At 36.4% G+C, this 13,492-nt stretch overlaps 1 protein-coding gene across 2 annotated transcripts in view; it reads right to left on the reverse strand.

Moving 5' to 3' along the window:
• Positions 1 to 13,492, reverse strand: part of arid2 (AT-rich interaction domain 2) — a 40,219-nt gene that overhangs the window by 10,160 nt on the left and 16,567 nt on the right. For both annotated transcript variants that reach the window (XM_087247242.2, NM_001077763.1), the window contains 11 exon segments: positions 11,985 to 12,203; positions 11,825 to 11,892; positions 9,981 to 10,050; positions 8,128 to 8,378; positions 5,217 to 5,313; positions 4,158 to 4,367; positions 3,244 to 3,408; positions 2,833 to 2,908; positions 2,618 to 2,752; positions 2,325 to 2,521; positions 72 to 2,182 (listed from right to left, as the gene is read on the reverse strand). In XM_087247242.2, the coding sequence (XP_087103368.2) occupies positions 72 to 2,182; positions 2,325 to 2,521; positions 2,618 to 2,752; positions 2,833 to 2,908; positions 3,244 to 3,408; positions 4,158 to 4,367; positions 5,217 to 5,313; positions 8,128 to 8,378; positions 9,981 to 10,050; positions 11,825 to 11,892; positions 11,985 to 12,203 (3,599 nt within the window).

The following is a 13,492-nucleotide window of genomic DNA, read 5'->3' on the forward strand; positions in this document are numbered from 1 at the left end:
AAGCTGCTGACACAATTTACATTGTCAAATCGCTATAGAAATAAAGATGAACTAAATAAGACAAAGATTACCTGAGCATTGGTTTCAGGCAGCGGCGAGGGCACACTTGGTCTCTGCTGCGCTGCGTTCTCTATTGCTACTTTTGCTACTGTGCTTGGGTCTGCGCCCGCCGGCACAGCCACCATGGTGGCGCTGTTACCGGCATTGTTGGGGTCGCTGATGGTCACTATCCGTACACCCATTTTAGCAGGGATAGCGGAGGTACCTCGGTCCGCGTCCTCCAGCGGTCTCTTCAGCGTCCGGCTCTCCGCGGTGCCGTTAGCTGACGGCGGGTTGGGAGCGGCTGGAGGCGGCGAGTGGTTATGAGGAGCGTGCTGTGGCCTCAAGCTTAAAGTCTCTGAGCTGGGCCCATTGGAGAGGTCTGCGCCGTGGCAGGGCCCGTTGGCCAGGCGTTCAGGTGGCTCTGCTCTGGCAGTGTCCTCCGCAAGGCCCAGTGCACCGTGAGCTTTCGGCGACAGCACCTCCCCGTTCCCCATGTGTTTGGAAGCCTTGTGATTTGGAATGTTTTTGCTTGGATGGGAAGCGGCGTCCGATCGCTCAAAGTCGCACACTCCGTTCACCATTAGCTTTTTAGGGTCCGCAGGTGTCTGCTTCCCGTCGCATCCGCTCTGCGCTACAGGACCATTGGGCGCCTCTGATGGGCTGTTCCCTGAGTGGTATGGAGGTAGACTAGAGTCGAATTTCCTCCCGTTAAGCAGCTTGGGTGCCTCCGCTTCTGCCGTTTCCCCGTTGCTGGCTTTGGCCGAAGCGTCGGCGATGGAGTTGTTCTCCATGACCTCGATCTTGCGCTCGTGGACGTGCAGTCCTGTGGCGTCCTTGGCTTCCTCTTCCTTTTGGCAGATGATTTTGTCGCCTCTGAAAGGCGGGATGGGCGTGGCTCCTGCTACTGGCAGAGGCGGAGTCTGAGTCAGCTGCAGGCCGATTGTGGGTGGGGTCTGCACTCCCTGGCCTGGAAAGCCAGAGTTTGGCACTACTGTGAAGGTAACTTGGTTGCTGGGGGTGGCTTGGAGGATGGTGCCAGAGGTGGAGGTGGAGATGATCTGTCCGGGGAGGATGGAGATGGGAACGGCACCGGGACTCTGCATAAGCTGAACGTTTAACTGTGGTTGAGGTGGCACTGGAGCGCTGTTCGTCACCTGGTATACGACTTGCGGACTGGGCGCCCTGGTGCTAACAGGAGCGGGGACTTGTGGAGCAGGGAGGATGAGTTTTCCACCAGGGGTGGAAGGACCGCGTTTGGGAAGCAGTAGCTGTTTGATCAGACTGGATTCAGTGGAGGTAGGCTGGACTGGGGAAGCAGCGGGTGGCGGGGTGGGCTGGAACTGACGCTTTACTGACAGCATCTGGCTGACAGTGTGCGGCTGCACCGGCGCTGGGTTCGGGACCGCCGCATTCGGAGAAGTGGGAGCCGGTGTTTGCTGTGGATTGGGGTTGGTGAGAACGATCTGATGGATGGCAGGGGCAAATGCAGTGTTGGGTTGTTGATTTGGGCTGACGATGACTAGGCTCTGTGGTTGTGTTGGCGGAGGTTGTGGCGACTGTACTTGATGTGTAGGTTTGGGGGCAATGTTCTGAAATGCAACACGAGAGCCTGTCACGCCTGCAACAGTTACAACCTGCCCTCCTGCCATCAGTGGAGTGCATGGTGTGGTCACATACTGAGGCTGCGCCAGCACCATGGCCTCCTGGGAAGGGGCTTGAGGGCGCTGCTGGCCCACCGATGTACAGACCCCATGCACTTGACCAGTAAATACGTGTCCCTGTGGGGGTGGCCCCTGCTGGATCAGTGCAACGGGGGCGTGATGGAGCAGAGGCTGCTGGGTAGACGAGCCACTGTGGTTGGGAACAGCAGGAGCAGCGGAGGCCGTGGGGATGGAGCTCTGGATCATGGCTGTTTTGAGGATGTCATTCGGGCGTATGGGAACTGGGGCAGCGGCTGGTGGGCAGGGGGGAAGTGCGGCTTGTCCTGGTGGGTTGAGCGGGGGACGTGGAGCTGGAGCACTAGGAGAGTTAGCGAGCGGCGGTGCATGCATGGTGAAGGCCACCTGTGGTGCTGCCTGGCCGGCAGTAAGGCTTGGTGCTGGTGCCCGGACAGGCTGCCCACCCACACCAGGGGGCAATGCTGCAAGATAAACAAGATGCAAAGAACAAATGAGCTATTATTCACTTCACTAGGCTTTAAAAAAACTTGTGAATAATTTCCCAGAACTGCAAGACCAAGAGTACTCAGTCAGAGTGTCCCAATAATCAAACAGTGTCTGTACCTGAATGGGCCTGAGGGGTTTCTGAGGGGGCTTCATGTTTGGGAACTGGTGCAGGACTGGCCTGCTGCTGCTGCTGATAATAAAGCTGGACAGGAAGAGGAATCGCCCTCTTTCGAACACCAACCACGTGGATTTGAGCCTGCCCATTCAGCCGTGTGTCCTCCACACGTTTTACTGTGTGATTAGGAAACAGCGTCCTGTGAAAAGGCAGAGCAGTTAAGTGGTGAGCTTTAGCTTTAACATATTTTTTTGATTTGGACAGCATATTTCCTCAACATTTTCACCAATCTCACCGCAGGCATTTGTAGAAGTTGTTGGATGTTAGCACACCACCCCGTGCCATCTTGCTGCAGGTTGCCAGATATTCAGAGTACATCTCTGAGCGCGAGACTGACCCATCTGAATGCACCTCAAAATGAGCGTTTAGCCTACAGAGAACAGAACGCATTCGTAAAACACCTTCAATAGGTTTGAGAAGTGTAAAGAGAAGGCAGAGGTGGAGTCCTACCACTGAGTCGTAAATTTCTCTCCGTCTATTTCCACGATCCCTGGTGGAGGCGTAGACTGCACAGGTGTCCTGTTTACTACATTGAAATAAATACAAACGCAATGTTAGAACTTGCTGTACCTAAAATCTATATAGTATTATTTTCAGTGCTGGTAATTGCCACATTCTTGGGTCTATTTCTGTTGTGTTCTGTGCATGTGACATTGTGATGATTCGCAACACGTATACAGTCAAACCAGTGAGGATCTTCGCTTACTTTACAGGCTTTTCTCGGTTATTGCATGGGTTTTCGTAAGTTGCAGCACGTTAAGCTCTCTCTGCCACCATATATATCAATCCTTCTGACATGTGCATGCATTATGTTGAATAACCCGGTTGTACAGAAGTAGCAAGTGTACACAGTCGACTCACCAGCAGCAGGAGTGCCTTGCGTAGCTGCAGGAACATGCTCTACGAGCTGCGGTCGAACCTCGGACACCTGAGAGCTGGAGGCCTGATGCTCGATCAGTTTCACTGCCGTCAGTGCATCCGGTCCGAATGTCTGCAGGTCCACCGAGACCAGCCGTACTAAAAGATCTTCACATGTGAAAAACTGATCAGTTCACTTGGTTCTGGTAGTATCAAATGTTCTTGTTGCAATTAATTCCTGAAGCTTTTATCAAGATATATAGTATTATCATAATATTGACCTACAGTTAAAAAGTAGTCAAAATTATTCACTTTCCTGTTATATAGTATAATATAATAACATTATATAATATAATATAATTTAATATAATAATAATATAATTTATTATAATATAATATGATATAATTTAATATAATATAATTTAATCTAATAATAATAATAATAATATAATTTATTATAATATAATTTAATATAATTTAATATAATTTAATTTAATATAACATAATTTAATATAATAATAATATAATTTATTATAATACAATTTAATACAATATAATTTAATATAATAATAATAATAATAATGATAATATAATTTAATATAATAATAATATAATTTATTATAATATAATTTAATATAATATGAAATACTTTAATATAATTTATTATAATATAATTTTGTATAATTTAATATAATATAATAATAATAATATAATTTAAAATACTATAATATATTTTAATCTAATTTAATCTTATTTAATATAATATAATATACATAGTTTATGCACATTTTGACAATTTATGTGCATCTTGGCATTTCCATCCAGGGTTATTATATCCCATATTCCAAAATGTGCATAAAAATAGGTGGATGGAAACGCAGCTAGCGGCAGACTGAATTTTTTAGCTGAACACAAACCTATGCTTCTCTCCACGGAGGAGATTTTGGAGCAGGTTATCTCTCCGAGCTCAGCCAGCTGATACAGGACCTCCAGCGCAGAGATGACCAGCATGACGTCCGGCAGCGTCAGAAGAGCAATGATTTCTCGGTATGACTCCTGATCCACATACTCGCAGATCAGCACACCGTTATCCTCCACTTTGCTCAGGTTCCCCAGGATTTCCATGGCTGTAGGATGCAATGAACATCTTAAAGGGATAGTTCACTCAAAAATGAAGTTTTAATGACTATTTAATCTCCCTCAAGTGGTTATAAACCTTAGGTGTTTCTTTATTCTGCTGAACACAAATTATTTATATTGATGAATGATGGAAACTTGTAACCATTGACATCCACAGAAAGAAAAACAAACACTATTGATGTCAATGGTTACAGATTTCTAGCTTTCATCAGAATATCTTCATATGTTTCTTCTGTTATGTCCCTTTTTACAAAATGTAAAGTAAGTCTCTGATGTCCCTAGAGAGTCTTATGTGTCAGCTCAAATACCACACTAATAATGTTTTATAACTTTAGAAACTGCCCCTTTTAGGCTTTGAACCTAATTGTGCCACTTTTGTGACCGTCTCTTTAAATTCAAATCAGATTTTTTCAAAAGAGGGCGGAGCTATAAATGCATGTGCATCAGTATAGTGGCAGACTCAAAAACAAGACTAACATTCTATGCTAATGAGGGAGATGGTCACTAGTGGGCGGGGCTTCCCCCTTTGATGACACGTACAAAGGGAGAATGTCAATCAAAGTGTTTCTGCAGACTGTTTTCATCAAGAGTGATTATAAAATCTAAAAATAATAAATGTTGATCATTGGAAGCCGGTTATTTTCACAGACTGCTTCTACACAACTGCGTTTAAACCATTTATAAAAGGGATTTATGCATAATAGGTGCCTTTTAATCTCTATAGGCTTGAAGCAAGTAAATAGTGGGCAAGTCGTTTGGGTGAACTATCCCTTTAAGCAATTCCAAAAGGAAAACAGCAGTTCTGACTGCACAAATGTTTGCTTTAAAACACTCACCCCTCATTTTGAGAAAACGATCCCGTGACAATAAGCATTTGGTGATGGTGTGAAACATCAGATGCGTTGTTCGGAAATCAACCGGATCCAGCTGAAGCTGAAACAAACAATCCAGAAAGACAACTATTACTTAAAGATCTGACAAACAGTTAATAAACAGTCTGTAAAATATTGCAGGGATTATTTTTGCTTAAAACAGACTGAAATGCTTTAAGCATTAGTCATATCAGCAGACACATAAATAATCTGGAAAATGAAAATGCTGTTTTTTTTTTTTGTTAAAAATGTTGTATTTTTGTTTAAAAGCAGAGCTACGCTCTTTATTTTTATATATAATGTGCACAAATAGCAAGAAACATTCTGAATTAAGGTAAAAATAAAGTTAAATAAAAAATAAGGTAAAAAACAGACTCTGTCAAGTTGTCATGACAAAAACAGGTTGTGATGTATTTTGCACATCACCTGTGCATTTAAAATGTCATAACAGAGCGAACGACAGTAAATGACAGTTGTTATAAGCATGCATAAAATCTCCATATTCACGATGTGTCATGTCACGATTATAAAAGTCTTTGTTCCATTACTTTCAATTGATCTTGTTTGTCTTTTTGCCCCTTTCAGTTTTCTAATGGTTAATTTGGCAGCGTCAGGCCTTTAAAACGGACAGAAGCAGACTTCTCACGATCCCTCATTCCTCCATGCCATCAGTTTTTCAAAGATTTATTTTGGCCTTTATGCCATTATTAGATAGGACAGTATTGAGACAGGAAGCGAAGTTGGAGAGAGAGAGAGAAAAAGGGGGTAGGGTAGGGAAATTGTCCTCGAGCCGGGATTCGAACTCGGGACTCCCTGACGAGCTACTGCACCATTTGTCAGCGCGCTAACCACTAAGCTATTGTGCAACCACAGTTTTTGACAGCTTTATAGTAGTGTTCTCGTTTATACTTTCCTTTTAATATTTGTTTGGAGTCGGGAGTTCCAATCTGCTTTAAGTTTATTTGCTGGTTATTTATTATGTTGTTGAGCTCCCTATCTCTTATCATTTGGTATTGTTTTGCTGGGTATGTTATGTTAATAAATAATTTAGTTGGAGGCGTTGTTTATTTATGGTACGTCGTCTTGGGATCACAAGTCGTATTTAAATTAGGGACAGTCTTATAAACACGCCTTCAAGTAAAGTGTTATCAAACAAATCTTTTGGGCTTTTTGTTAAAGGTCCTGTGAAATGTACATATTGTTATTCGATGTTTGACGTAGTTTCGACTGAACAATGAAGAGAGAGTGAGACAGACTAGCTCCTCCCCTTTTTATAAAACAGCCAATAGCGTTTTGTTTTATCACAGCTCTGCCAATGTGATCAAGTGCAACAAATGAAAAAAGCGGGGCATGTCAGATACTAAAGACCATTTGATTGGTCAGAAGATTTGATGAGAAACTGAAGTATGAGATGATTTATAGTAATTATTATTATTACTACTGAAGTGAAAACTTTTATTTAAAAAACATGAATAGATAGACTATATATATTAAATCAACGTCATCTATTCAAGAATAATTGAATAGGCTATGTATATATTAAATCAATGTAAACAATGCCCTCCTGTGGTGAGTCGTATTAATTACATCAATTGTATTGTATCAGTTGTCACGTAAATCAATTATAATATTGGGTTTGTTGTTTGTAAAGTGAACAAAAATGAGAAAAATGCTTGAATTTTAACAGAAATATCTATTTTTAAATCTTCAATATAACAAACAATATAAGTTTACACGTCGAGCGCCCTCCTGTGGTGAATACACAATTCTGATGTTAATACATTTTTATTTTAGCGAAAAAGTTACTGTTATTAATAAACAGCAAAAAATGTGTGAGCTGCACTGCTTTAATAGACAATTAAATTATTATTAACAATATTAATACATTTTTATGTAATAAAATAATTATAATGTTAAAATAATCTCAGTAAGTGCCCTCTTGTGGTGAATTATATGCATCAGAATGTTCCATAAACAAATCATTAAAAATCTGCCAAAATACCTCTGATTAAGTCGCCTAGAAATATATACTTATATTGCAATATAAATTGTAAACAATGGAAGTCTGTCGCCCTCCTGTGGTGAATTGTGTGAATTACACTTTAGTATATTTAGACAAACTAGCATATTTGATTGATTTTATTGCATTATTATTTCAGTGAAAAGGTTACTGTTATTAAAAAAACAACAAATATGTGAACAGAACTATAAAATTCCAATAGACAATCAATTTATTGTTAAGAATAAATTAAACAATTTAATAAATAAATAAAAATGTAGGTCACGTAAGTTAAATGAACGCCCTCTTGTGGTGAATTTTGGGCATCAGACTGTCCCATGTCAAAGATAAATTAAAAATCTGCCAAATTACCGCTCGTTGATTCGCCAAGAAATCTATTTATTATATATTCAATTTATTTAAGACAAAAACCTAGCATTTATTTATGTTTTGATTGATTGAATACATTATTTCAGTAAAAATGTTATTAAAAAACAACAACAAAAATAAGTGTGAAGTGAATTATTATTATTATTATTATTAAGTATAAATCATTTATATTAGTCACATAACTGTAATGAACGCCCTCTTGTGGTGAATTAAGTGCATCAGAATGTTCCATAAACAAATAATTAAAAATCTGCCAAACAAAAATATAAGGTGACGTGGAAAAAAATCAAATAAAGCGCCGATCAATTTAGGCAGAAGTGACAAATTTCAAGCTCTGCATATGTATATCAGTTTTATATTTTCTCTAATGCTAATTGTCACTATTTTTGAGCACACTAGCTAACAGATATCCATAAACTAAGACAACAAAAATTCTTCAACACTGCAGACAACGCTATTTGCATCTTTTAGAGAGTGAACTCTGACCTCTCCGGCGAAGTTTCCGAGTGTGTCGAGGCCGAGCTGCCGCAGCTGGATGAAGGTGCAGTGAGCGCACAGTAAGAGGAAGCGCAGACATGTGCGATTAGCTGCCAGCAGTTTAATGTTTGCCTCCTCGAAGGACAAATTCCTCAGGATCATCGCAACCTGCAGCACCCGCTGGCCCTCCACGTCCCCAATGCCTGTGTTACGGGCCGGGTGGAAGAGAGGAGTGCAGATGTCCCTCAGCTCCAATCCATCTGAAAGAAAAAATAGATTTTAAAAAATGCCTAGGGTGATTTGTTTATTTATTTATTGCCACATGGATGCTTTATGGCAAAATCAATGAAGATAAAAACATATTACATAATAACACCTTCAATAACAACTTCATATTTCACTATAATTATTTCAAATAAAGCCAAATTAAAAAAAACTCACAAATATGTACATTACAGACAGATGATTTTTAAGATGTGACATTTTTGAGAAATAATTCTTCAACTTAAGGCTTTTCCAATAGATAAAAAAGCATTACATAATTACACCTTCAATAACTTCATACTACAACATAAATATTTCAAATAAATAAACATTAAAAATTACAAAAATGTACGTTACAAACATAAGATATGATTTGAGAAGTAGCTTTAAATTCTTTAACGTGTGAATGTCATGACAAAGACCAATATCGATAAAAACATAATACACAACTTCACTAACAACTTCATATTTCAATAGAAATAAATAAACAAACAAACATTTTAAACTAATTAAAAACATTAGATTTGAATTTTCAGCTGTTTTAGATTTTCTTCAACTAGTGGATATTTTGTGGCAAGTTCAATATAGATAAAAACATTAAATAATGCCTTCATTAACAGCATATTTCAATAAGTTGACAGAAAAATGAAATGACAAAACTGAAGATTAAAAACATTAGATATAAATTTACAAAATTCTTTTTTTTCCATAAATGATGCCTTCAGTAACTTCATATTTCAATAAGAGAGGATACAAAATAAATAAATACAAAATTTTAAAAAAGTACATTTAAAACCATTAGATATTTCTCAAATTAAACTTGAACAACTTGAAAATCCTAACTTACAATTCTTTAAATTGTTGCTTTTCACAACAAGATCAATATAGATAAAACAAATTGCATAACTTTACTAACAACATGTTTCAGTAGAAGTTGATAGAAAATAAATAAATATAAAATACAAAAATAGTGTAAAAATTATGTCTATATGGCCTTAAACTTAAACATTTTAATAAAATACGTATGGTGAAAGAGGCTTCGCTAGCTTACTGTGATGTGTGTTTGTTTATTTATTGCCAAATCAGCAACTTATGGCTATTTAATGGCAAGATCAATATAGATAAAAATATATTACATATTAATAACAACTTCATATTTCAATAAGAAAGGATACAAAATAAATAAACAAATAAAAATACTTTTTTAGAGGTACATTTAAACATTAGATAAGATTTAAAAAAATAAAAAAATCTATATACAGTAGGTAAAACATTTTACATAATAACTGCACTAACAACTTCATATTTCAAAAATAGTTGACACAAACATAAATAAAATTACAAAAATATAAAGTATATATAGGATAAAATATAACTTACCATTATTCCTGGGCATATGGTTGGAGTATAAAAATCTGTTCTAGACATCTTTAAAATTTCACTATTAAAATATGTCTTATGGCGAGAGGCCTGACAATGGTTTTCGCTTAGTGTTTTTAAACGGAGTATTACTTCACACTGACTAATCAAAATGAAACTGTTCTTCACCACATGAAAGAAAATCAGAGTAGAGACACATAAAAAAAACACACACATACTTTGAGGTGTGCAGCTCTTATCTGAGATGAGATCTTTGACTTCATTGTCTTCAATAACATCTTTCCAAAACTATGACAAAAGAACAGGAGAAGTCAGAACAAAATAAACATGCATGGCATTATATAAATGTAAAAGTCATATCAGTAAAATATATATTTAACAATGCACAACACCACAATGCAATTCATAAAACGCCAATGCTTTTATTTAACAGTGCATTCTCAATGATGTGGGCAAAGTTTGGTGCGAAATGAAAATTATTTTATTGAGATTTGCCGTTTTCAATCTCAGTTTGTAAACTGCTTACTATTAATGGTTTTTAGGGTGCTGAAAATAAATAAATAAATTTAAACTGAAAATGTAATGTAGGAAATGTAGGATTGCATTTGTATTAATACATGTGGGATGCTTGTAGCAAACTTAAATGCGTATTTTAAGTGCATTCTGAACATTGCAAATAGATGGCAAAATGCTGAGTTAAAAAATACTCACACTTAAGACAAGGATTCTGCAGGTTTTACCAAGTCAAATTTAGGACTTGAGACCTTTTAGGTCCTTTACGAATTAAGTTAGAGACTTATAAAAGGCTAAACACCAAGTATTTTTCCAAATGGTCAGTTTAAAAAGTTTTTACCGATTAAAAAATAAAAAACCTGACTTTAGTTATTCTTAGTCACATTTTAAATAATGTAAAAACATCACATTTTTACATTACATAACATTTTTAAAATGTAAAAACAAGCAAACACTAGATAAATAATCCTAAACTTTATTCAACATAACTTCTGAAATAAATGTATGCACAACAGTCCGCACAGATCATTGCCCTCGCTATGCAGCTATAAACAAATGTTATAAACTTTCAAAGAAATGTTATAGAGTTAATAAATAAAGCAAATAGAGTCAATAAATAAAACATTTGTTAAAAGTTAATGAGATGGATTGTATGGGTGTTGGCTCGATCGGGTAGCTTTACATGGGCACTGAAAACGCAAGACTTGTTTAAAATGATTTAAGACGCACAACACAATACTGCAGTGAATTTAAGATCTGAAAATATTTAAAACATTATAAGACATCCCGGACAACCAATAAGATGCTTTAAAAATCTAATGTCAATTAACAGCATTTCCTCAGGTTTCATCATGTCAAATAAGACTTTTTAAGACCTTTTTAAAATGATGAAGATTGTAATTTCAGACATGTATAGGGCTAAACGCTAATGATATCTTTAAAGGCCCAGCAGATAAAATATGTACTTGCCCCATCAAATTATATTATTTTAAATAGTGTGTCAAAACAAGCAGACCCTAGTTTTATACATAAACCTTAACATAACCTAAAAGAAATCTTTAAAAACTTAACGCATGCACAACAGATTGCTAAAATATTAGTTATGAAAATAGTTTTGCTAAGAGTATGTATTGTTGCTGACTGGATGAGTGTTGCATCGATTGGGTAGCTTTACACAAGACCTACAAGACAATATTTTAGTGAATTTAAGACTTTTGAAAAGGTCTAAAATTTAGTTTTTTAAATTTAAGACATTTTAAGACCCCGCAGAAACCCTGATTAATATTTCATGACAAATATAGAGTCAAAGTGGTTTGAAAATGCCTTCTCGTGATGGCCGTGTTTAAACAGTGTTTGGAAATGGCAAATGTAAATTATGTAATTAAATGTTTATTTTGCACCAAACTTTTCACGTGCAATTTTAAGCACAGACATACATTGTCATGTAACATTGCATTGCCAGTTTTGCATATTACACTTAAAAACTGATTTAGCAACTCATAAGCCTCCATACAAATCAAAAGGCAAGTGGACATGCTCATTTTCTTACCCTCACAAAATCTCGTGACGTTTTCTCCTGCCAGTCCGTCCCGAATACAGCAGAAAAGCTGCCTAATGCTAAAATAAAAATGCATGTAAAGTTAAAATGCATATATACTATCTAAAGTGCAAACACTAAGTGCAGTATTAAATCAGAAATGCAAACATACAGTCGTCGAATACTCCGGCGTGTGCCAGCAGCAGTGTGACGAGTTTGGGCTCTTTTTCTAGCTGCATGGCGTGCTTGCTCTCGTTGGACAGCAGCGTGCACACGTTAATGGCGAAGTCCACCTCATTCGGGAGCCCAGATAAGAGGGACAGCACCAGTTTGTTGTAATCGGATGGAGGGATAAAATCCGTCGATAGCCCATAGCTTTGGCGGAGATAGTCTGTCCAATAGAAGAAAAGGGGGTTTAGAGATTCACACAATGTGTACATGCCGACCACACACAATGCTCAACATAAAGGAGTACACCCCAACCTTTTATTTTTTTGTTATTTCTCAGTGAATATGGGTCATATATTTTGGTGCATGTGAACAAAACAGATTTATTAAACAGATATTTATTAAAATAATATTTTAGTCACTGATCATCTTTAGAAAGAGAAAAATCATACATTTGAAGTAAAATATTAGAACAACAATTAAAAAATGACAAATTTTATACATTTTTTTGTTTCTCTTAAATTCTGCTACTTTACTTTTTTTTTTAAATTCTTTTAATATTTTCTCCTGACATAAATTTGGACCGTTATCATAAGTTATTTTGTTAGATTATCCCCAGATTTTGCTCATCTAAATGTATATGCGCAAATAAAATATTGTAAAGCTTGCTATAGAAAATATTAATATAAACGAGAGATTTGTGAGGGGTGAACTCATATATATTCATATAGACCTATCCATCTTTCTAAACACTTGGTTTATTTTGAAGCAATAATAGCAATTATTTTACTAAACAAGTATAAGTTCTACAATTCAATATTACACAATGCATGACTCATATTTATGATAATTCAGTGTATTAAACACTATCATTACCTTTTACAAAATAATAATAATAATAATCATCATCATAATAGTAATAAGAAGAAAAATATTAATAATAATGAAAAAAAAAAAATCTCCAAATTTGAGCATCTAAATTTTTATCCTCTGTTGTTCAGCACTGTGTTTCCTAAAAATGATTTCCCAAATGTATTTGTGTTTAAATTGTAAACAATATTTTAATAATTAAACTTTTAAACATTCATTGGATTACTATCAATTCTACAGATCATAAAACTTCCTAAATGGACAACACAGATTTTTATGGTACTCTCATCATTGCAAGGTTAATAAATGTTATATATATAGTAAATATTTACAAATAAATCAAACAATTATTAACATTGCAATTTAGACAAAAAAAAGAGGGTGAAAGTAATAATGTTTAATAAACTGAATTATCATTTGGACACATACACTTAACTGTAGTACTAAATTAGAGAATTTATACTTATTTATTAATATGATTGCCACCATTCCTTTAAAACTAATCAAAGTTTCACTAGCCAGGTTTCCAACTTAGCATGAAGCAAATCTCTACAAAGTTTCACAAAAGTGATCAAAAAAATAAATAAATTACAAATGTAAATTAGATGCATTTCCATCAGGTTACAAGAGCCGCTGACTGTC

Source organism: Danio rerio, chromosome 4 (assembly GCF_052040795.2).
Source record: "Danio rerio strain M-AB ecotype USA chromosome 4, GRCz13ab, whole genome shotgun sequence".
NCBI classification, from domain to species: domain Eukaryota; kingdom Metazoa; phylum Chordata; class Actinopteri; order Cypriniformes; family Danionidae; genus Danio; species Danio rerio.